Consider the following 23,410-nt stretch of genomic DNA (forward strand, 5'->3'; position numbering starts at 1 on the left):
TTCGGGTTATGAGTAGGATCTCAAGTCCTAGCATAGAGCCTCGCCCTGTACATTCCGTGGTCATGTTTGAGGAAATTCAAGTCAATTCTTCTTCATTGGTCAATACAATGGTCATGCATGCATGTCTGCATTGCAGTGCTGATGACTTTGCGTTGACATGTTGTAGGCCCGGCTAGATGAAGAGAAGAGACTGCGGGAAGAGGCACAGAGATCGCGGGATGAAGACCGGTCCATCATCGACACACATATTGTGCAAGTGCGGTCGTTGAAAGAGCTGATGGACGAACCTTTTGCAATGAACGGCAGACCTATGCCACAGACACCGACCCCTCCTCCACATGTTACTAGCTTGAGTGAGTTATCTTCAAACTTTTTAATACCATTCATCTTATTATCTCATGGCTTACAGCTGATTCCATCGATTGGGTCGAACAATGTGCTGGTAGCCGCACCTGGAGTTGGGCAAGCAAGCCCAATGACTACTCTTGATGTTCCCTCTCCGAACCACTAAAGGTCGGTTTTTGGGTTTTCACCTTGGAGAGCATGTCCGAGCAGACTCCACGCAATGCCTTCAACAAAAGCACGACACGTAAACACGTACGGTCATTGCCAGGTGGAACCATCGTAGGTGAAATTAAACCTGATCTCATTTCCACTCAATTTTCAGAACAGAGAATAAGCAGTCACCTGCTCTCAGCGTCTCAGAGCTTCTTATCCGAGCACAGAGGTGTCTTCTAGAGGACATGAATTGAAATGGTAATCACAAAAGAGCATGCGTTCAGAAACCAAATATAAAAGGTCAAACGACATACTCACACAGTACGATTCATGATCAGCAGTATCAAAAAGTACATCGTCACGGCTTCCTGTTGTGGATTTAAATACAAATTAACAACTCCAATTGGATTAGAATATGATTAGGTAGGAGGCGAGACAGAAATCTTACAAATTCGGTATCACAGTTGATCCGTTAGGAGGAAAGTAAATTTACGCACTAATGCCATACCAATCTATAGCAACGGGCGATCAAGCAATCCTCCTACTCCCGTTGTCAGTACCAGCCACGGCGCCCTGCCCCTGGACCTGCTCTACCACATCTTGCTCCGCCATGCTGCTCTGCTGCTTCCGCTTACCTGCAGTGAACGCCTTCTGAAGCACATCTGGCAGGTCATGAAACCTATTCTTCTCAGAGGATGTAATCGCTTCCGAGGGCAGCCAGCCCGGGTTCATCATCCATCATCTTCTCCAGCACATCCGAACAACGCGGGAAGAAGCGTTTGCCAAGTTCAACTGGTATAAACATTCACTTGCAATTAGTCCAGATCCAAAAATCTGGTAAAATATCATTTTTTTTAATCGAATCCGAAAAGAATTATGCACAACTAGTTCAATCGCCACCCCCTACACACAAGCAAGACCAATCATTAGCAATTAACCCCTGATTAGCATTTTGCATGATTATAGTCTTCACTCAATAGTTCTTTAGATCCATATGGATTACCATCCTTAAAGAGCACAAAATTGCTAATTTGTTCACCATTTTTTTGCGGGATTAATTTGTTCACCATTCACACATCGATGTTAAGCCAAGAATTACACTCTTCCAATTGATTTGCCAGATAGTGTAAATCTTTCAAGGCACTCAACAATAGGCCTATTAACAGGAGATGGGGGATAAAATCTGGGATTTCAACTTCAGTTACACCAGCTTTCTTATTGAGAATGTTACAGCAGATAAGCTAAAGAAGAGAACATTATCAGATTGATAATATAAATAATATAGAATGTCCATTGTTATATAAAGGCAAGCTGTGCCTCACCTGTTTTGGAGAGGACTCTCATCCGAGCCAAGTACACATCCTTCATTTTGAAAGGAGTTTCATTTAGATCAAAGGTTGTCCGTTGTATCTCCGTAAGTGGATTTGCACTAGAACCAAGGGTAAATTCCGAAGTACCATTCACTTGAGCAACTTCCATTGCTACTCTTGCCTCGGCTGGGAACAATATCATCGCCAAAGCAACTACATGGCATGAAAATATTTTTGTGAAACACAACTTCCCAGAGAGGAAAAAAGTAGCATGTCAGCTAGTTGCCCGTGGAGAACTGCAACACCACTAAGTCCATGAAAAACAGACAATTTTGAAAAGATCAAGCAACACTGCATGATTTGTAGATGAGGATTACCTCGGTTTTCAAGGTACAACAACTTTCCATGTAGGCAGTCACCAGCCATTGCAAGAGAAACCGATGCTTCCCCAAGTTCTGGTTCCCTTCTTTCAGCTTGCTCCAATATCCCAATACATAATGTATTTTTAGGAGACAGCTTTCCTTCTTCAGTAACCCCAAAGCAATCGCTGTGCTTTTTGAGTCCATTTGAGATCTGACAGTTGGTGAGGAGAAGATAAATAAAACTTTTACATCGTCGGTCTAAAAAGGACAACTTCGACTACAAATTTTTATTGAAATATAATGTGAAATTACGCTCCCAAGACAAATTTGTGCATATGACATTCAAGTATGTATGCTGTTAAATATAGTAAAAGTCAAATGTTTAATAGTTTGCACGACAACTTTTAGGGAACTGGAGGAAGCAACATCAGTTGCAATATTGAGGATGAATTGTATATGTGCATGTCGCCACCAAAAAGTTTTTGTGCCAACTTGCTTGTTACCTTTGCAAGGTTCCATTTTTATTGAGCAATACCTTTTCATATTTTTACTACTACCTTATTACTAAATCAGTATCTATTTAGCTTGTAATAACAATTTCAAGTAAATTCAATGTGTATTACAACGCTCTTTAATAATACCTCACTTGTTCTGGTTGTACACTTTGGGAGTAATTACTTATGAGTTGAGCAAATTTATACATATTACCTTTATGAATGTTATCCAAAAATAAGTAAAATAAAAACATGTTGGAGTAAGATAGGTACTGGAAATCAAAATTAACTAATTAATTTGAGACTTTGTTAGAAAAAATAAATCAATCCTACCATACCAAATGTGAACTACATACAACCACAGCCATGATAAATCGACTGAAACAGGTGAACACCTAAAACCACATAGGTACTTGACTCTTAATGAGACCTAATAAAAGACTCTACAAGTTTCAGCAGCCAAGATACTTGATGGGTTACAGCTATAATCTGCTTGCTATTCTCAGTAACATATTGGATTTGGTAGTAGTGTTTGTAGTTTGTAGCGCTTTTAATATTGTAGATACAGATATCAAAATACAATGTTTTGTGCACTTTAAGAGGTTATGAATTATGATGACTGTTTCTAAAAATAAGAAAGACTAGCAAATAGTACATGTTCCACAAATGCATTGCCTTAAAGTGACCGTACCTGATCTGCCGATGACTCTACCTCATCGCTAATGTTACGATCCAAACTTTCCAATCCTTGAAGCATCTTGATAATTTTTGTTGTTGTAGGCCTTTCGGTCCACTCAGGATTCACACAGATTAGACCTATCTGAATGCATCTTTTTATTTGTTCGCAATCCATTTCTAGGTTTGTGTACCCCTGTGCTTTCTCCAATGTGTTTCTCCATTTTTTAAGTTCCTACAAAGTCAGAACAAGAATCTTCAGTCACTGTACAAAGATAAAACATAACATGGCCTCCTAAAACGGATTCCATCATGAAAGTTGAAACAGAATTCTCATACAAGCTCAATAAAGTCCTCGGAAGATGTTCCAGAAACACCTGGGTAGTGCCTGTGTCCCGTTATTATCTCCATTATTATCACACCCAAACTGAATATGTCTGACTTAGGTGTGATTATGCCTTCATCGATGCGTTCCGGAGCCATGTAGCCTCTGCATCACAACATGAGTGAACTTTGTAGTGCTAAAGAGACTAGAAGTCTAGAAAAACATTTTTTGCTGATGATTTAAAAGATATAAAGAGGCACTAAACTTACAATGTACCAACACGATTTGGAGAGGAAATAGTTTGATGCTGATCAAACTGTCTTGACAGCCCAAAATCTGTAATTTTGGGTGCCAAATTTTTATCAAGCAATATGTTCGCGGGCTTTAGGTCCAAGTGAAGAATAGACTTATCAATTTGGTCGTGAAGATAGTGTAAGCCATTGCAAATCCCCTCGATTATTTTGTAGCGCGTGTGCCAATCAAATTCAGAGGATCCACCTGCATTTGTTACCAAAAGGAGAGCATTTGACATACGTTATCTGAAAACCTTTTTAGTTGTTGTCGTGGACATATAGGTTGACCGTATCAAGGCAGGGACAGCAGCGGCAGTAAGAGTCTATTAGGAAAGTACAGGATTGTGGAAGAGCCCAATTGCACATATTAGGGAAGATCTAAAAATCCCAATCATATTAGGAGAGGTCTAAGAGTACCTGAGCATCCATTATATAAGGATGGCATGTTTATACTTTCGAGTCTAGCAAGAAACTAGTCTCCCAGTTATTCTCTAATCTAGCTTATGTCTATCTAATCCTCTACAGCCACGACGTCTGACTATCTTCAGCATTGTAATTATCCCTTCAAACCTCTTCATGGCAGCTGCTGAGCTCTAGATAACATACGAAAGGACTAAATTTCTATTTATGTTCTGCTTTATTATGAATAGATTAGATATCAGCACCACGTGTTAATACGTCATAACATTCGTAGCATATCAGCACCACACAAACTATAATATTAGAGGAAGACGAAAACTTCAAAACAATAAGTGCCCCATATTGAATTGCCATACCTGAAAGATGCACATCAAGGCTTCCTTTAGGGACATACTCGAAGCAAAGCAACATTTCTGAGATCTCAGCAAAAACTTTTTGCCCTTCGAACTCTGTATATAACCACACTGTTTCATGGCAGTAACCCCGAAATCGCACAATATTTGGGTGTTGAAGCCTCATAAGATGATCAACCTCATTCTGAAATAAACTCTGAGAACCAGCCATTGATGGCTCAAGTCTCTTCACAGCAATTATTTCCCCACTTTGTAGCACACCCTGTTTTCACATCTGTTGTTAATATGTATAGGTTACATACGTATCTGAAAGTAGACTAAATGGACATGATTTAATTTACCTTATATACCACGCCGGAACCACCTTTACCGAGTACTCGCTCATCGGAAAAGTTGTTTGTGATCTCTTTCAAAAAATTCAGTGATACAGCACTTGGTTTTGAACTTTGATCTTGTAGTATGCACTCAAGGTTGTCATGTTTGCTAGACTCGCCGTACATTTTTTATTTTCCAAATACACAAACACTTGCAAGAATTTATTCTCCTTCCGCAGAGGGGTTGCATATATGGTGCCCCTCAATCTGGAGCCAAAACAATATAACTGTAGAAGATAAGCCAAAACAAAACAAGTTAGGTGCATGCCATTCACTATTTTTTTCATGAATACGCAAAGATTGCGTGTCTTTCCATTGAGAATGGGTACAAGTAAGGGCGCAAAACATGCATGAACGAACGCGGGGTGGCGTGTACATGGTGTCCAAAGCAAAGAAACAAGGGGTGCTCGACCCGAACAAGCAAACAACACAGCCACACCCCCTAGCTTGAGGGGCAGTCCAAACCTACATGACGTCCTATATCCACAAATCTACATGGCGGGAGCGATTCCGACGAGCGGAAACCTCGCCGGGAGCATGGTGGGAGGGGGGAGGGATGAATCCTGGGAGCCGACGCCGGCCACTCCTCCGGTTTTGGGGGGTTGGGAGAATCAATAGCCACCCACACCGTTTCCTCGCTCTGTTCTGCCCGCCGCCTACTCTGCTCTCGCCACCCCAGTCTACACTACAGTACCACCCAGCAAGTCTGCCGCCACCGACCGAAGCCCCGATGCGGTCTCCCACGGAGGTCCTCCCCGCCGTCGTCGCGCGCTTCGCCCCGACCTCTCCGCAGCTACGCGGTCGAGTACTACGCCCTCGCCGTCTCGGGGGCCTCCGGTCGCGCGCTCCCGGAGACCGCGCCCGCGCCCCACGCCGTGGACGCGCTGCGAGACGGCGCGTGATGTGTAATGCCCCGCATGCCATTGCCATCCACTCCAAGGATAATTTCAGATCTACTATCATCTAGGAGTAGCTCGCATGGCATGAGGACTCGCACGGCTGCACGATGAAGACCGGAAGAAAACCAAGAAAAAGGAGAAGATTACATGAGGGCCGGAAGAAACCTGGCGACCGGCGTCGCGGAGCGCTTGCCGTCGCCGTCGCCGTCGCCGTTGCCAAGCCACCACCCACACACACACGGAGTCGCCTCTTGGTCCAACTTGCGCGGCGGTGGTCGGATATTGGGACGGCAGGGGAAATGCAGGACGCGGCTTCTCTCTCTTTGACTTCGGTGGTACGCAGGAAAACCAGACGAAAACCACACGAGGTTAAAATCGCTGCATTTTATCCCGTTCGGTGCAAAAGGAACGGTGTGCTCACTAATTGAGGCTGCCATCACACAAACTCGATCGTACCACCTTCGAGCCGCCGCCACCATATCCAATGTTGGTGTATTATTGTATAAATACGGTCAAACATAAAACAGTTTAACTTTCCAACAAAGTTGGAAGTACACTCTTTAAAGGACGGAGGGAGTACCTTCGACCCCGCAACCAATGGCCGGGATCAACCGTGGGCACTCGATATTTCCTACATTCTCTTTCCGACAAATCCAAGGCACTCGATATTTCCTACATTCTATCACAAGTCATGCTAAAATTCACGAAACAAGTCCAGCATGACCTTTGCTAAAATAGAACATACCGAGCGCCTGAAATTTGCCGGAACGGAAATGAATCAACCCTCCGGCAAAACATATGTCACTCGGATTTTTCCTGCGATACAAAGATGTCCATACACATACAAAGATGTTTAAAGTTGAAAAGCTAGACGAATCAATTATCATTTCAAGAAAAAACCTGCTTCACATTGTCAGGGCTACTCATCTACTACTACTGCTGCATCTTTAAAAACATATATGAAAACTTCATTTTCGTATTTAAGCAACCACATAGACCATGTTTACTCACTATAGACGATGATTGTCGACCGGGCGCGGGTGTCGTCGGTGATCTTCTGGACATCATGATCCGTCTCTATAAACCTTTTATGTCCAATACATACAAATTGCTTTTGCCTCAGTCTTTCATAAAAAACATATTTTTCAATGAATATTTTATTGTGCCAAGAAACTTTAGAACATTTCTAATCAACATTATGTCATCCACATTATGACAGGTGGGCCAGACCTATCATATTCACGTTTAAACAGCCCAAATTGGTACCTAACTCAAAGTGGTAGTTTTTAGTAAATTTTTTAGGAGAAATTCAGTAGGTTTTTGGCGAACAAAAAAATGGTAGTTCTGAGGGACACTTACCTATAACGTGGTAGTTTTCAATATTTACTCGCCTACGTGTCATACAGAGTCATCACTGAATTGAGGAAAAATTAATTGGGGTAATCTGTGGCACAAGTTTCACTAAATTGGATAAATATTGAGAATTTCTACTAAATGAGGTAAAATCTGTCTCAAATGTGAAGCAATAGGTTAAAAATGGAATTCACTCTTTTTCTTTTTCTCTTTTTGAGATCTGGTATGGATAAGTGCAAGCGCCTGGATATAGATCTAGTGCGCATGCGCTGGAGGTAGCTTAGGGCATCTCCAACACGGATAATCAAATGGACAATGTCCGAGGACATCCGGCATAATGGAAATCATTCAACCAGTCACCAAATATCTGTCCCCATCCTTTTTATATAGTCTAAATATTAGAAAATCACAAATAAATAGCACGGTGCATCAATAAGTAAAAGACAAATATTGCAATGCAACAATAATTCAATAAAAAATAATACACGGTGAATCAAAGCATCTATAGTTTGACCAAACTTATAGAAAACAATATCAACATTCACAATACCAAATCAATAACATTAGATTCATTATGAATTTTAGTTCCGTACTATATATATATATATGATATCGTAGATATTGATATTTTTAATATAATTTCGATCAGGCTCCGTAAAATTTTACTTGACATAAATCTTATGTGGAGTAAAAAGGACCGGAGGGAGTAGAATGAATGAACTGGTATTACCTATCTACCTTCGACTGAAAGTAGTATCTAAGGTAGATGTATCTACCGATAGCTTTGGCATTTGTTTTTCCTTGCACCAAGTACTTGCTGCCTACTCGAGAAATGGTTACCTGGAAGCAATGTGTATAGCAAGGAACGATCGTGCATTTGCTAATCCATCGTGTCTTGTATACATCACAAGGGCTTTCTTTTGATACAGTTCAAACGGAAAAGGATGATAATACGTGCTTGTTCATTACAGCGTATATATCTTCAGATTCAGTTAAGTACAAACTTGAGGGTTTGGACAGCTTCCTGCCATGCCGTGCCCGGTCCAAGTGTGCCTTAACTTGGTTTGTTCACTGACTATACATGCGCCGTACCAGCAGAAGAAGCACAAATTCTGACATGAACTGCACCGGACAAGCAGAATTGTTGGTTGTAGTGCAGTTGCGCCAGTTTGCATCCGATAGAGGGATGGTACCCAGTTGGCCAACATTGCCACACATAGTCCCACGAGTCCTGATGCAGATCAAGACCAAATAGGAAGGTCAGTTCTGGCAATGCCCACAAACCAAGCAACAGAACGTGTTGGTACTTGGTAAGCAAGCGGTGAAACAAGGACTGGCGAGTTGAATGTCAAGTGCAGGTTGCTGAGTGTAATACTTGTCAAATTTGAAAATAGATCCATAACCCGACAAAACGTTGATCATTCAAGTATGCGTCGGAGAGGGAGCTTACTTGAGAGGAATGCATGCCATGAGCGACAGTTGGTTTCCAGAGTACCGTTCAGCAAATGATAATCCACTCTTGCTGATGCCTCCAGCTGGAACCCCTCGGATGGATGGCTCCACAAACTGCTTCCATCTATGCCGTGAAGGGTTAAATGCTCAAATGTATATTCTGTTTCCATCTATGGTACCCTTTTGTGCCAATGAAAGAACTTCCTGTCAGCGAGGGCTTGAGGGTCTTGATGCATTACAATCCTATCCTGTCCACATCTTTTCTTGTGCTTCAAATGCCCAGTTTACCTCACAGATGTGTCTGGCGCTCTATGGCAGGAAGCGGTTGTTTCAGGAGAGCAAAACTCGGCTTTGCTTGCCGTGGTTTCTTGGGGTTCTTTTAGATGCTATACTGTTTTCTGACCAGTTCAAGAAACTTTCTTGGATGACTATGTCCTCTGATTCACTAACAAGCCCTGATGACGCCTTCTTTGGAAAATGCTGCTACCTGGTTATTGTGTGCATGAACATCCACGGCACAGCATTGGGACTGCAGAGCATACAAACAATGAATGCTAAGACAAAAGGAAGAAGCTGAAACGTATAAACATTTAAACTGCATGCAGGCAACCTCTTCAAACTGATCACAGGCATACATATACAATAATAACTAAAGCTGTAACATAAAAAAGTGTACTGGTGGATTTCTCATCAAAAAGTACTTCTATGTGACTATATATTCCATGATTCTTCAGACATATAATGAGAAAAAGTCATTGTCAAAGGGGTTGTATCTTTTTTTGTCAAAGGGGTTGTATCTTTGATGACAAGCAAAAAATGGTGAATTAGAATAGAATAACAATTTGTCTATTCTATTATTAATGGTTTTCTACCCGAAAGCATACCCAGAATTTCAAAGTATTACCCTAAATTGCCACATGTAACGAGGGTTAGCCAAAAGGCTCTTTGTGATAGGTTTCTTTCCGACAAGTCACTAGATCATACCTGGAAATAGTTGCATGACCACAGCAGCAAGCTTCAACATAATTATTTAGCCATAGATCAGCAAGACAAAGTTGGCTAGCGCTGATCGACCACCAAGGATAGAGTCCAGATGTCTTATATTGTGAGAAAGTCACACTTCACCAACAGCTAGCTGCAGAACATGATGTTTGGTTATATGATAGCATACCTTCAGCAAAATATGACGACAAAACAAAAGTACTGATGTGCTTGTAGCTGCAAAACCTTAGGATTTGATCATTATTATCGATGAAAGTGGATTGTTATGTATATGCGCTCCGAATGGTCTGCTTGTTTGTGTGTACTGAATGCAAACTACTATATTTTGGGCCACTATGAGTTGCACAATGAAAAACGGTCAGCGCCACGAATACACAACCTTATGCATATTGCAGAACAGGTAGAATACAAATGAACAGACAAATCATTGATCAGACTACACAGGCAAGAACCTGAACCTCAGCCTCAGCATTTCCCTGGATTGTTTTCCTTGTGGGGGAGTGGGAGACAGCACTAAAGTTCAATAAACCATTTTGAAATTTGACACTGCAATCAAATTACGGCATGTTTGTTTTGATCAGCTAGAGATGTTTCTTTATATAAAACTTAGCTACAGCACTTGAAAGTCACAATGTTTGGCAAACAAAAAGTAGTCTGTTTTTCCACATCAATAAAATCTTAAAAGCCTCGTATTGCTGATGAAGCAAACCTTAGTGGAATTGAACCATGCTGCGGGACTAAATTCACGTTTTAGTGTTCTCAAAGAACCATTCATTGCAACCTCATTATTCAACTCCTCTGGCAGTTCAAGGTCACGGAGTTCAAGATGCTCATTTGCTTTCCCGTCAGGCAAACATTTCCCGTTAGTTAATCCAGAAACATTATGTGTGCCTTCTTCCTTTTCTGCATAGTCACGTTAATTTGAGGATTATTATAGGTGCAAGGACAGAAGGAAGAACTGCAGGATACAAAGTCCAAATGAAACGATGTAAGCACAAACATGGCTGATGGCATTAGTAGGATAAGACAACTAACCTGGTTTTGTAGTTATATTTCCATCCAATCTTTTGGTTAGCAGGGATGTCCCAGGAAATAACATCAAATTAACGTTACGAAGTTGTTTCCTCTCATCATCCTTGATAGGTTTGAAACCAAATCCCGAGACCCATGTATTAACCAACTCTGGGATGGCAGAAAGGACCAACATCTCAACGTGGAACGATCTCAGCATCTATTATAGAAAGAAATGAAATCCACATGGTCAAATCGAGATATGTAAGCATGAAAATAAGATTGACTACACCATGATGACCGACTGGACAGCGCAATTATTTTGAAGGAAGAATACCACATCCTAAAATCAATAATACAGTTGAAATCCTAGTGAACATACCTTTTCAATGATATCCAGCAGCCTTCGGCACATCCCTTTACGGCGATAATCCACACAAGTAGCAATGAAAGGCAGCTCGGCTGCTTTGGTCCCATGTAACCTGCACAGAAGATAGTAAAGGGAAAATCAGTAAACATGGCGTTGCAGCTGAAGGAAAGAACACACAATATATGATTAGCCGTTCACAAATTAATTTCCAACATATTTTCACCTTTCTGGAAATTCTGCTATATGAGCTGAAAATTAGAAAATATTAGTTGTGTATAAAATTAACCTATGTTAACGCCTGTCCTACCAATTGAAACTGTAACAATTGCACAGGATGAAGAGGTCTTAGGAAATCCCTGAATTACCAAGTTAGGTTTGCATGCTAGAAATTCCGTTATGAAAAGTTTGCACTACCATTGGTTAACAACATTTAACAAATGAGAACAGAAGTAAGAAGCATATCTCAAGTTTCAACTCCAGACATAAACATAGCCAGGTGCAGATTACGTTACTGCATAGTTTACAACAACGATGTACAGACTGGATAAGAACTGTGGATAACTGGTGGGCCTCTAGACCTTCGACCCATTGAAGGGTCCATATGTTAGTCATGCATGTTGCTCTTAAAGATAATTTATAGAGCAACTATGACAGCAGCCAATGGCAAAAGCATAAACATACTTCAGAAAGAAAAGAATGACATACTGCCTAGAGAAAGTTTTGAACAACCAAGTATGATACCTGATAGATGCCACACATAGAATCTCATCACCCTTCTCCAGGATTACAGTGTAGAATCCCTGATAATCTAAGCGCGCGAAGTTTGATCTGATGAGATGTGCTCCATGTTAGTAGGCGTCGAAATTGTTTGGGTAAAATGTTAATGTGGCAAGTACTGGAGCATGCTTGGTGCAAAATAATTGTGCCAAAAATATATAACTAGAAACTAGAAATTAGCGTCGGACAAAAATACCAAAATTAGGGTATGTATCCTAACACATCTGCAGTCACATCAATGGGTCACAGGTCTCAGTGCAGATCCAAATTTCAGTATAAGAAGAAACTTAACGTATAATCATATACATTGATGCAAAAATACATACTATAATTTGTTATTAGCACTCGACAAGAACTCACAAGATCCAAAAATGGCAGTTCCAAAAGGATCCATTGTTCATAGCACACAAAACTTGTACTCCCTCCAATCCATATTAATTGTTGCTGATTTAGTACTTAGTTGTACTAAATCAATCAATATTAATTGTCGCTGATTTAGTACTTAGTTGTACTAAATCAGCCACAATTAATATGGATCGGAGGGAGTACAATAATATGAAGAAGTCGACTGTATTTATTTGTATTTCAAAGCACTGGGTGGTACCAACCAACAGTCTTCCATTATAAACTATAAGTTTTTTCACACGCTTAGTCTTTAAGAGAAGATACATAAAAAGGAAGACGTAAATTTAGGAAATATGTGCTGACTAACTATAAGTTTAAAGTTAAAAAAATAAGTTTTTGCTTTGTCAGACTTTAGTTACAGCCAACGATCAATTGGAAGATTTCAATAGAATGGATTCCTCAATAAGGTGCTAGAAATATTATAAAGCAACGCAAATATTATCTGAGATAAATCAATGGTGCAGAGGATAATGACCAGAAAGTAAATATGAAACTTACCCCTTATTGTACAACACATGTGGTATCATGTCTACACCAGTTCGAGGATCAACCATACGAATGAAACATTCCTCCAGTAAAGTAAGAGCCACTGCCAATTTTGTATTACATTCTGTCATATGGGCTATCTTCCGGGCAGAATGTAGCCTCCGACCATCACTGCAGCACTTCAATATGGTCCATGAAAGCCCATTGTCAATAATATTCTCTATCCCAACATGACTATGTAGTCCAAGGAATATCTGTTACAAACAATTGCAGAGAAATGCTTTCAGAAAAAAATGAAGGGGGTTAAACAGAATGTCTGAAACAGAAGCTCCCGGTTTGTCGGGTGCACAAGCAAAACTAACAACAGTTGCATGAAATGGCAATTAGTCTGATCCTCAATAACCACATTATTGACATCTAACACCAAGGTTGTCAGAATCGCGATTTTGAATCGGATCGGAGCTCCGATGGTAGGATCGCAAATCGTAGAATCTTCACTATCAGGATCGTAAAAACGTAGATTCTATGAACTAAAATCGTAGAATCAGAGTGGTTTGTTTGGATCGTAAAGTCGTAGAATCTTATAACAGAATCGCGATTCTGACAACCTTGAACACAATACAAGCATACAAAATAAGCAATGCAAGATGTACTAGTTTCTGTCGGTGAATCAGTCTCAAGAACAATATAACAACTTAACAAGAAATGAACAGATGTATGTGCATTATGTCTCTAAAAAATGCAGGACCAGAAAATAAACCATAACTTCTACAAGCATGTGATAATCATAGGTCTTTCATTGCTCAGCATCTTGTAGACAAAGATAAAACTAAATATTACCTCCTTACAGTATCTCCCACAAAACCATGTGTTAGATCTTTTATCATCACAGGGCAGCATCTCATGATTAATGCACGTGCCATGGTCTGCCAGTGAGAAACAAGAGAATATCAAGTTGAAGCTGAGGATAAAAATTAGATGATAAATTACATGCAGCATGAATACTGGCTAAGTTATATGAGATGAATGATAGCCCAGTGACCTCAGCTAAAGCTAAAGCTACAAAAAATTAAGCCTTGACAAACATGGTGCGGGTAGAGAGGGTCTTCTTCGAGGCCCAAGCCTCATTTATGATGAGAAAGAGAAGATGAATCCAAAATAAAGTAGCTTCTGTGAGAGCTAAAACTCTCAGACCATTTCTGTTAGGAGCTAAACTACCACCAAACAGGGACTTGGATCAACAGAAGGGGAAAAGGTTCTATTAAACAAAGGAATGAATTATATCCAGCAAGATATATATTACACTGAGAAGTACACATCAAACAAGATACATAAGAGTATGGAGAATACGCATTAAATTAGTATTTGTTTTTAGTGATAGCAGAAATAATGCAAATGACAGGGCAAAAGAGGAGGGATCATAATCGTTACATGCATCTCCACACTGCAGACATTTCAAGATATCTGAGGATGACGGAACCTCATTTTCACTAACTGGAGTCCCACATTTCCGGCATGAGCAATTATGGCAGTACCAACTGCCTTCTGGAAGCTCCTGCAGATGTAAAAGCTAGTGAATAAATTATCAAACAAACTTCATCATATAAGTGGTCAATTCAAATTCCCAATTCCTACAGACACATTTTCTGGGATAAAACATCACAATAATAATGGACTGTAACATCTTCATTGAAAGTTTGAAACATATCTGAGTAATCGATAAACAGCAAAGAGAAGCTAGATAGATACCTGGGCAGACAAGCAAGCTTCATGATATGTTGATGGGCAATTGTCACAGCAAAGTAATTCACCGCCATCTCCACAGAAACCACATGTATCGTCATTTTCATCCATCGCCTCGACTTTCCTACCACATGCATCACTTCTCCTGCTCATCAATTCGGCAGACCAAGCCTCCAACTGGCATAGAGTATACGACTTGCCAGACTGCAGAAAGAGGCCTAATGAGGACTTGGGCAGACAGCAACCAGCATGAGCCTTAAAGTCTGATACAGATAAGGTTTTTGCGCAACATTTGCAAAGAATGCCTTCCCAGGTGACCTGCCCATCCTTAACAACTTCATTGCTCTTCAGATTTCGATACTGAATAACATCTTTTACGGTCAGAAAGCCAGTTGCAATCAACCAGCAGAGCACAGTTTTCCGTGCCAAACTTATTCTCTTCCCACCCAATAGGTTTGTCCCCCCTTTTCCAAGCAGTTTGGTAGCTCTCTTTTGGCCTTTAAGCTTTTTGTACTTTGCAACCGAAAAATCTGAGCTTGCAGCAAATTTGTTGTAGGAGTCAACGTCCCTGTTTTTTACAATAGCTGTGATCAAAAGGTCATCGTCGTGGATACGCAACTCAAGAGGTCTTTTCTTGATATGTTTATCACAACCTTGAGGTTTCCTTTTAGCAGCGATCGTCTTGCAGATTTGTGAGTCACGAGATAAATCAGTTTTCAGGGGAGCAGCATTAGACTCAAGGGATAACTCAACAGGAACAGCATTGTCGACTGAAACCGTAGGGGGGTCCTTGGGGGGAGTTCTAGGAGATGATTCCTTCAATGACGGCAACTTCTTGTGGACCATTTCTGAAGGGACAATCCCATTGGCACTCAACTCCCTTGCATTAAAATCAGATTTTGAGATTGTATGCTCTGTAGGTTCTTTAACAGTACCCTCACCTCTTAACATGCTCTTCTTGCTCCCTGAAGGCAACTTCTGGTAGACCACTTCTACAGGGGCGATCTCATTGGCACCTGACTCCCTTGCATTCGAATCAGGTTCAGCGCTTTTAAGTCGTTTATGTTCCATAGCAGTACCCTCACCTCTTAACATACTCTGCTTGCTCTCTGAAGGCAACTTCTTCTGGACCATTTCTATAGGAACAGTTTCCTTGGCACCTGACTTCCTTGCACTAGAAGCAGGTTCAGAGATTGTATGCGCCGTAGGTTCTTTAACAGTACCCTCACCTCTTAACATACTCATCTGGTTGCTCTCTGAAGGCAACTTCTGGACCATTTCTGTAGGTACAGTTTCATTGGCACCTGACTCCCTTGCACTAGAATCAGGTTCAGAGATTATATGAACCATAGGTTCTTTAACAATACCCTCACCTCTTAACATACTCATCTGGTTGCTCCCTGAAGGCAACTTCTTCTGGACCATTTCTACAGGGGCGATCTCATTGGCACCTGACTCCCTTGCATTAGAATAAGGTTCAGAGATTGTATGCTCTGTAGGGTCTTTAACAGTACCCTCACCTCTTAACATAATCATTTGGTTGCTCTCTGAAGGTAACTTCTTCTGGACCCATTCTATAGGGGCGGTTTCCTTGGCACCTGACTCCCTTGCATCAGAATCAGGTCCTGAGGTTGTATGCTCCAAAGGTTCTTTAACAGTACCCTCACGCATTAGCATGCTCATTTGCTTGCTCTCTGGAGGCAACAGCATGCCAGGTTTGTCGGTTTGGCTGTTCCGATTTAGCTTTGCCGGTCTGGATTCAGCTTTCAAATCCTTCTTCACTGTGCCAACAGACGAATAAATACCATGTTTTCCAGAGACGTTAATGTTTCCTGGATTAGAAAAGTCAAGCATCGCCACGTTGCTCTCTTGGTTAAATACATTCCCCATAGTGTGCTGCATAAATATTTGAGCATACAACCCATCTAATCCATTTGCATCAACATCCGGTATCATTTTGGGCTTCTTCCTTGCTTTTTTCACCGAATTATTGATGAGCGCTGCTCCTGAGTAAAATTGCTGGGTTTCAGTACTTTGATCAATGTGATTCTCATTTCGGTCAATTGCCCTGTTCTGGCCTTGTGTGTAGCCATTTTTCAGGTTAATATCCCTGTTCTGGCCACCTTCCAAAACATGACAGCTTGGTACAGCCTGGCTCCTGCTGCAGCTCTCAACCACTCGTTCTCCACAATCAGATCCCATGATCACAGGAGTAGACTGAACCTTGCGGGCGGTTAAAGGGTCACTGGCTTTCTGTTTCCTTTTACTCTCTGAGGGCATATTCTTGTTGTCGTCGAGAACAATGATTGAACTATCAACAGCTCTGACAGTACTACCTTGTTGCAGAGCAGTAATTTTCCTACCGATGAACACGACGGCAATGAAAGGATCCAAAAGCTCCCACCGTTCAAGAAGTGTGAGTGCGTTTTGTTGGTTCACAAGTACCTTTTGGATATACTCCATAGTATCAGTGAGGTCCTTCCAAAACTTATCAACATCTGACCACTCCATCGGATGCTTACCCCTCTGTGAACCGGGAGAAGCTTCATATAATTTGTTCCCACAAAACTTCCAGGCCTGAGTTAGTGAGCTGAGGACCACTTCCCTGTGTGGTGCTGTGAAATAGGATGCCATCTTAGCCCTGTCATTCCTTTTCCGTGGCTTGATGGTCCAGCCAGCATCCTTGAAAAGGCATTGCGCATGCGCTTCCAACTGATCGGGAAGATCCCTGCCTAAAGTCCTCTTGGTACAAGCAACAGGTGGTATAGACTGTAGACTGCTGGACTGAGGAACATCAACATCATCTAGCGAACTAGTATTTGCATCAGGCGTACCCTTCTCAAGATGTTGCTCAAGTTCAAGAAACTGCCCAGATCCAACATAATCATGGGAGAGGCGAGGTGGCACTGCGGCATCATAGGCTGGCTTGCTGAAGTGTGGGTATTCTTTGGCACCTCTGTCAGATAAATCAGCCGGGCTACATGTGTACAGCGCTTGGCCATTGTCAACGATTTGTCCTTGATCATAACTCAAGCACGAGGCATCGCTCGGGAACGGCTGCTGATCTTGTAGCCACTGATACAAAAACGGGTCAGCAAGAGAAGGGTCAGCCTGGAACTGTGAGAACTCTGCCAGCGCGTCCATGTAGGACGGCATGGGATCATCGACCCCGCTCGTGCTGCTGCTGCCAGCAAACCCGACTGCCTCACACGTCCCAGCAGCAATGTTGTTGTCTTCAGCCATCGCTTGCATGCGCATGTCAACGGTGTTACCGATACCGACAGCAGCTGCACCAAACACTTGCTGCTGGTCACAGCTCCCGGCCGTGGCTCCACCTGGCCAGTACCCCAAGAAGCCCTGCAGCACGGCATCCAGCTCGAGAGCCAACCCATCGATCCCCCCATTCTGCTCGACATGACGATGTGCGTGCTCCTCCTGGTGGCCATTGTAACAGTGTGCATGCTCCTGGACAGCAATCTCATGTTGTTCACCGTAACAATGTGCATGCCCCTTGCTGACACCGAGATCCACTTTGCCCTCTATTGTAACATTGTTCTGCTGCTGGTGAGCATGTGGACGCGCCTCCAGGCTAAGGCCCGCTCCGGCATGCACCGGGGCAGACACAATGTGCTCGCCGCGGAACGGCGGAGGCGGCTGGACCTTGAGGTTGAGGCGCGGCTGGGCCCGGGGCGCATCCGCGGGCCGCTGCGCGGCGAAGTGGGCGCCGGGAAGCAGCGACGTCTCCGCCACCCCGAAATGCCTCCCCGCGAGCCCGGCGGCCTCCTTGTGCCCCGGCGCCCTGGCGAAGACCTCCTGGAAGAGGCGGAGCTCCATGAGCGACCTGTCGAAGGCACTGGCGGCGGAGTCGGGGCAGTCGTCGTCCGCCCTGGAGGCCACGTCCTCGCCGAAGATGAAGCGGATGGCGTCGTCCTCCCGGAAGCCCAGCGCCTCCTCCGCGTCCATCTGGGGAGGGGAGAAGCGAATCTGAGCGGGAAATCCGGGGGCGGGGAAGAAGAGGACGCGGGAGGGCAGATCCGTCGGTACCTGGCCGAATGCGGGATTCCCGGCGAGTCGAGGCCGGGGGGAAGTGGTGAGGCGCGCCGGGCGGCGGCGAATCGGGCGGAGGAGCGAATCCGGCGGGCTGGTCTTCTGCCGCGGCGGGACGGGGCGAGATCCGAGCCCCGCGGCTGTGGCGCGCGCGCCTGAGGTGAGGGAGAGCTCGCCGACGTGCGGGCGGGCGTCGGGGGAGAGGGGAGGGGGGCTGCGGCGGCGGGGGTGAGGAGCGAGTGAGCGAGGGAGGGAGCGGAGGGAGGAAGGGGAGTGGCAGTGTCTCTCTCGCCGCCGAGCTGAGAGAGCTCTTTTTTTTTCTTCTTGTTTGATTGATTGAGAGGGAGGGCTTGGAACGGATTTAAAAGTTTTTAAATGCCGGCGGAGGAGGAGTTAAATGGGAATGGTTGGAATTCGAATTCCGCGTGCGCCGAGAACGAATTTCATTGGTTGATTGGTGGTTTGACCTGACTTTTGGCCACTTGCGCGCGGGTTTCCGGGGTAGGCTGGGGCTTCGCCGTGTCCGAGGCACCGCCGCAGCAGCAGCAGCAGCAAATGTGCATGGGTATGTGTGTACGTGTGTGTTGAATTTTGTTTTTCTTTTGAAGAAAAAATTGATGTAGACACACGAATACAGACAAACGAAGACCGGATTCGAGGGGATCCGGTGAAGACAAACGCCGATAGAATCCCGTGAGATCCGTCAAAGACAAACCTTAGGGGAACATGGTACGCACAAAAGATATATGCTACACGATAGCACCCAGAAACACCATGAAGATGGAGGTAACGATCAAGCTCACCGGCGGGCGGGGTAGCGGAAGCAGTGACGAGTCGGTGCGGCGTGAACATTCCTGCCGATTCCCGCAGCTGGCTTATGCCTCCCAGCCGCGATAATGTTCTCCGAGGCGACAGTTTAAGTAGACGACCCCTTCGAGGTATCCACGCGTTCCGTGGTATTACTAGATCATGAAGACGCGCGTTGCCGCGCCCGACCATTGTAAATGAGAATAAAATATGTTTAATAAATAATTACAAAATACTAAATAATAATGGATACAAATTGAACTATTCAAAGTAGAATGTTTCAAGGCCATATCCATATAAAAAGTTGGTTTGACCCGGAGGCCACATGTCAGCTTAAATACTTGGCATCGGTTTAACAATTAGAAGAAGAAAAAACTTGACATCAGTTTTTGTTCTAGCACAAATATATTACCAGCAAAAGATAACATCCAATTCCAAAGCAAAAAAAAAAAATCAACACCATGGTCTATATTTGCACTTGAACATACAAGAGAGAAATATGCAAAAACATATGCCTTTATTGTGATAGGACATGGACTTAAAGCTCAAGGTTCTTAGGCTGACCATTTGATTGAACAAACAATAACCAGGTCATACCAATAATGAACCACAAGATGAGCTTTAGAATATCGGAAGATGAGCTTCTTCTATAGCCTACATTTTCAGGAAAAAAAGGGTGTTGTTTCGTTTGTACCAACCATAAAAGCTACATTATTTATGACATATATTATCACATACCTGTGCAGAAGTTTGGCTACATGTTCATCTGTATGTAAATATTCTTCTGGGGCCAAGATGATGTCGAACACAATATTGCCAATATTAGTATTAGCGGGTGCTTTACCCATCCCCTTGATTTGAACCCTGGGGATATACTTCAGATGTAATGGAAGATATTCTAGCACAAATATATTACCGGCAAAGGAATCAAAATAGCGACATGAAATCAAAATTAAGAAAAATATATTTAATCTTCACCCTCTGCGCTAGAAAGCAAGACTGAGGCCCGGTAGCAAAAACGCATGAACCTGGAAACGATAGGACAAACTCGAACGGGATATGTGCTGATTAGTAAGCAAGATACCTTCACAAAACCAAAGAGAGAGACTAATCTGCACCATGCTCATGGTGTAGTCAGTAGTAACCACTCTAGAAAGGGAAAGTTGTGAATGTGCACGTACGTCCTGTTGATTGCCGCTGCTATTCCTATTCACCTGTTTGCTGGGTAAACTGCAACCACATCACGCAAGCGGCATCGAGAGAAGAGAACAGACGCGTACGTACCGTCACGGAAGGTGGGAAGAGTATTCCATGGCATTGGCATGATGGCATCTGAGGTCATCCATCACCGCCAGCCAACGCAAAGGGCGGGATTAAGTTTTGCGCGCACTCGCCGGAGGAGAGAACGGGACCTGGAAAAGGGAAGCAAAGAAGGGTGACCAATCTTCTCGCCGGCGGGACGGACAACGGCGGCGGCGCGTGTGGATGAAGGAATGGCGGCGCATCAGGGTTAGAGGAATAGAAAATGTGCAGTTCAGGGTTGAGGGCTGGACCATCCAAGCGAATGGGCTTTTGCGGCCCGATTACGGACAGAAACGGGCGCTCGCTCTGCGGAGCAGCAGCCCGCGAAACGGCATCTCAAGGGTTGATCGATCTGACAACGACCAAGCTGATCTAGAGCATACATCAGACTGATCCGACGGCTAAGAGGCCCAAAACGCTGTGGAGGCTCCAAGGTAGCTGCATTATACTGTTTTTCAATTGGTTGGTGGTTTGACCTAACTTTTGGACCCTTGAGCGCGCGCGTTTCCGGGGGTGAAAAATGACAAAACTGGCCCTTTGGCCTAAGTTTAGCACAAAATGACCTTGTTTTCAAAATATTTCACAAAGTGGCCCTACCCGCATGACGTCGGCGACAGGGGCGCCATGCTAGATTACATAACGCCCCGGTCAAGGGCGCCATGCACGTCAGCGTTGACTTCCACATCGGCCTGGCCTTGGGTGCATGACGCCGCGGCCCAGGGCGCCATGCTCTGCAGCACGACGCCCCGTCCTGGGGCGCCATACCCCTTTCACTTATCCCTGCTCGCATCCTCTCCTCCCTGCTTCGTTCTTTCCTCCTCTCTGTTTCTTTCCCCCACCATGGCGCCCCTCAATTTGCCCCTCCCTCTCCCCACTCAAGTACTGCGGATCTGAGCCAAAAATCGGTGGATCCGGTTGTCTTTCCAAGCCCGAAGGTATTCTCGGTTGAAATCTCTGCATTTGATTGATTTGGGTGAAACCCTAGTTCATCCTTTTCTTGAAATTATCATCGGATTTTGGTGTGATAATGTAGGGATTAGTGTGATTTAGGATATGTATGATATAGGATTTTTATGAAAGTGCTATGAATTTGGCTAGGATATGTACGCACATATATGGTGTATGGAAGAATTAGTGTAAAATTAGGAAGGAGGATGGATGAATATTTGCAAATATATGGTGTATGATATTGTAGAAATTTATATGCACATATATGGTGTATGGAAGAAGAATTAGTGTAGAAATTTTGCACATGTATGTATGTTTTTGCACTAGTGCGGATATTTGCAAATGTCAACGGGGCTTACCATATACATTTGTAATTTGCAGGATGGCTTCTCTTATACATCCATCATACGATCAATTGCATCAAGGACGGTTCATGGCAGATGAAGGAAGGGTTTTTGATCAGCTTCACCTGAGGTCCGGTTCGGTTCATGACAAGATGAAGTATGACGAGCGATACACGGAGTATATCCGGAAGACTGGGCTTCTCCCTTTCATCTCACTCGTGTCTCGTTCGATGCCGAAGATGAACCCTTGTGCGATCACGGTACTCGTTGACCGATGGCGCCCTGAGACACATACTTTTCACTTCTATGCTGAGGAGATGACGGTCACTTTGCAGGATGTTTCTCTGATCACTGGACTTCCCATCAAACGAGAGCCTATTTGTTTTAGCACAGATTCTGATGGATGGCATGAGATCATGGTTGGACCCATAGGGAGGGAGCCAGGGGTACAAGGGAAGTCCGCCGGTGCAAGTTATCATTGGATTGCTGAACACTTTGGGGAATGCCCACGCTGGTAGAAAAAAGCCCTTTAGTCCCGGTTCGCAAAGGCCTTTAGTCCCGGCTGTGCAACCGGGACTAAATATGCGCGACTAAAGACCCCCCCCCCTTTAGTCGCGCCTCTTACGAACCGCGACTAAAGGCTTTAGTCCCGGTTCTCGTGGCTAACCGGGACTAAAGGCCCGTCCACGTGGGCGTCAGGGGTCCGTCGCGGCGGAGGACCTTTAGTCCCGGTTCTCGTGGCTAACCGGGACTAAAGGCCTCCTCCGCAGGTTTAGGGTTTTAGCCCCCCTAAACCTGGTTTCTTTTTAATTTGTAGTGTTTTATTTCTTTTATATTTTATTTTGTGTTTTATTTTAATTTTGATGAAGTTTCAGTACACATATTCTACGCTACTATATACATGCATATGAAATTTCAAACAAGAAGAATTCAAGAGGAATATATAATATATATTCAATCTCGGGTGACCATATACAACTTCGAACAAGTTTCCATACACAATTAGGATGGATGACCATATACAACTTCGAACAAGTTTCAATCTCGGGTATGCATATAAATTTCTTCGTCCTCGGTATAGTGTTCTCCTTTAGGATTGATGACTTGCCTCATGAAAAATCCTGCTAATTCATCTTGAATTGGTCGGAAGCGAGCTTCTGGACTAAGCCTCCTCCGCAAGTTATCCGTCGCCTTCCGCACGCTATCCGATGCCTTCCACTCAGAGGTGTGTCTCCGGATGTTCTCACAGACATAGTATCCACATAGATTGGTCCCCGGTGGCTGCTTATCCACATTAACTAACCTTCTAAAATCTAGCTCATGTTTGAATTCACCGACAATTTCTTCTGAGAACTGTCTC

General features: G+C 43.6%; 1 protein-coding gene and 1 pseudogene across 1 annotated transcript; both read right to left on the minus strand.

Annotated features, from left to right (window-relative positions):
• Positions 1–792: 792 nt before the first annotated feature.
• On the minus strand, positions 793–6,365 carry LOC109768523 (cysteine-rich receptor-like protein kinase 44; annotated as a pseudogene).
• Positions 6,366–8,270: 1,905 nt separating this feature from the next.
• Positions 8,271–18,978, minus strand: LOC109768524 (uncharacterized). The gene is made up of 12 exons (XM_073509410.1): positions 18,647–18,978; positions 14,609–18,565; positions 14,291–14,414; positions 13,700–13,785; positions 12,872–13,113; positions 11,933–12,019; positions 11,204–11,303; positions 10,846–11,041; positions 10,520–10,713; positions 9,793–9,943; positions 8,807–9,337; positions 8,271–8,587 (listed from the first exon to the last, which is right to left on the minus strand). The coding sequence occupies exons 2-10, from the start codon at positions 18,563–18,565 to the stop codon at positions 9,923–9,925; spliced, it is 5,007 nt and encodes a 1,668-aa protein (XP_073365511.1). The 5' UTR covers positions 18,647–18,978; the 3' UTR covers positions 8,271–8,587; positions 8,807–9,337; positions 9,793–9,922.
• Between the last annotated feature and the right edge of the window lie 4,432 nt (positions 18,979–23,410).

Source organism: Aegilops tauschii, chromosome 2 (genome assembly GCF_002575655.3).
Source record: "Aegilops tauschii subsp. strangulata cultivar AL8/78 chromosome 2, Aet v6.0, whole genome shotgun sequence".
Lineage (NCBI taxonomy): Eukaryota > Viridiplantae > Streptophyta > Magnoliopsida > Poales > Poaceae > Aegilops > Aegilops tauschii.

Bases quoted from the DNA above. Each gene is read 5' to 3' on its own strand.
- LOC109768524 (XM_073509410.1), bottom strand. From the start codon at position 18,565: ATGGACGCGGAGGAGGCGCTGGGCTTCCGGGAGGACGACGCCATCCGC. The intron at 13,114-13,699 runs GTAATATTTAGT...TGTTTGTAACAG, and splicing joins GTGGGAGATACTGTAAGGAG to ATATTCCTTGGACTACATAG. The intron at 11,042-11,203 runs GTATGTTCACTA...TTTCTATAATAG, and splicing joins TGCTGGATATCATTGAAAAG to ATGCTGAGATCGTTCCACGT.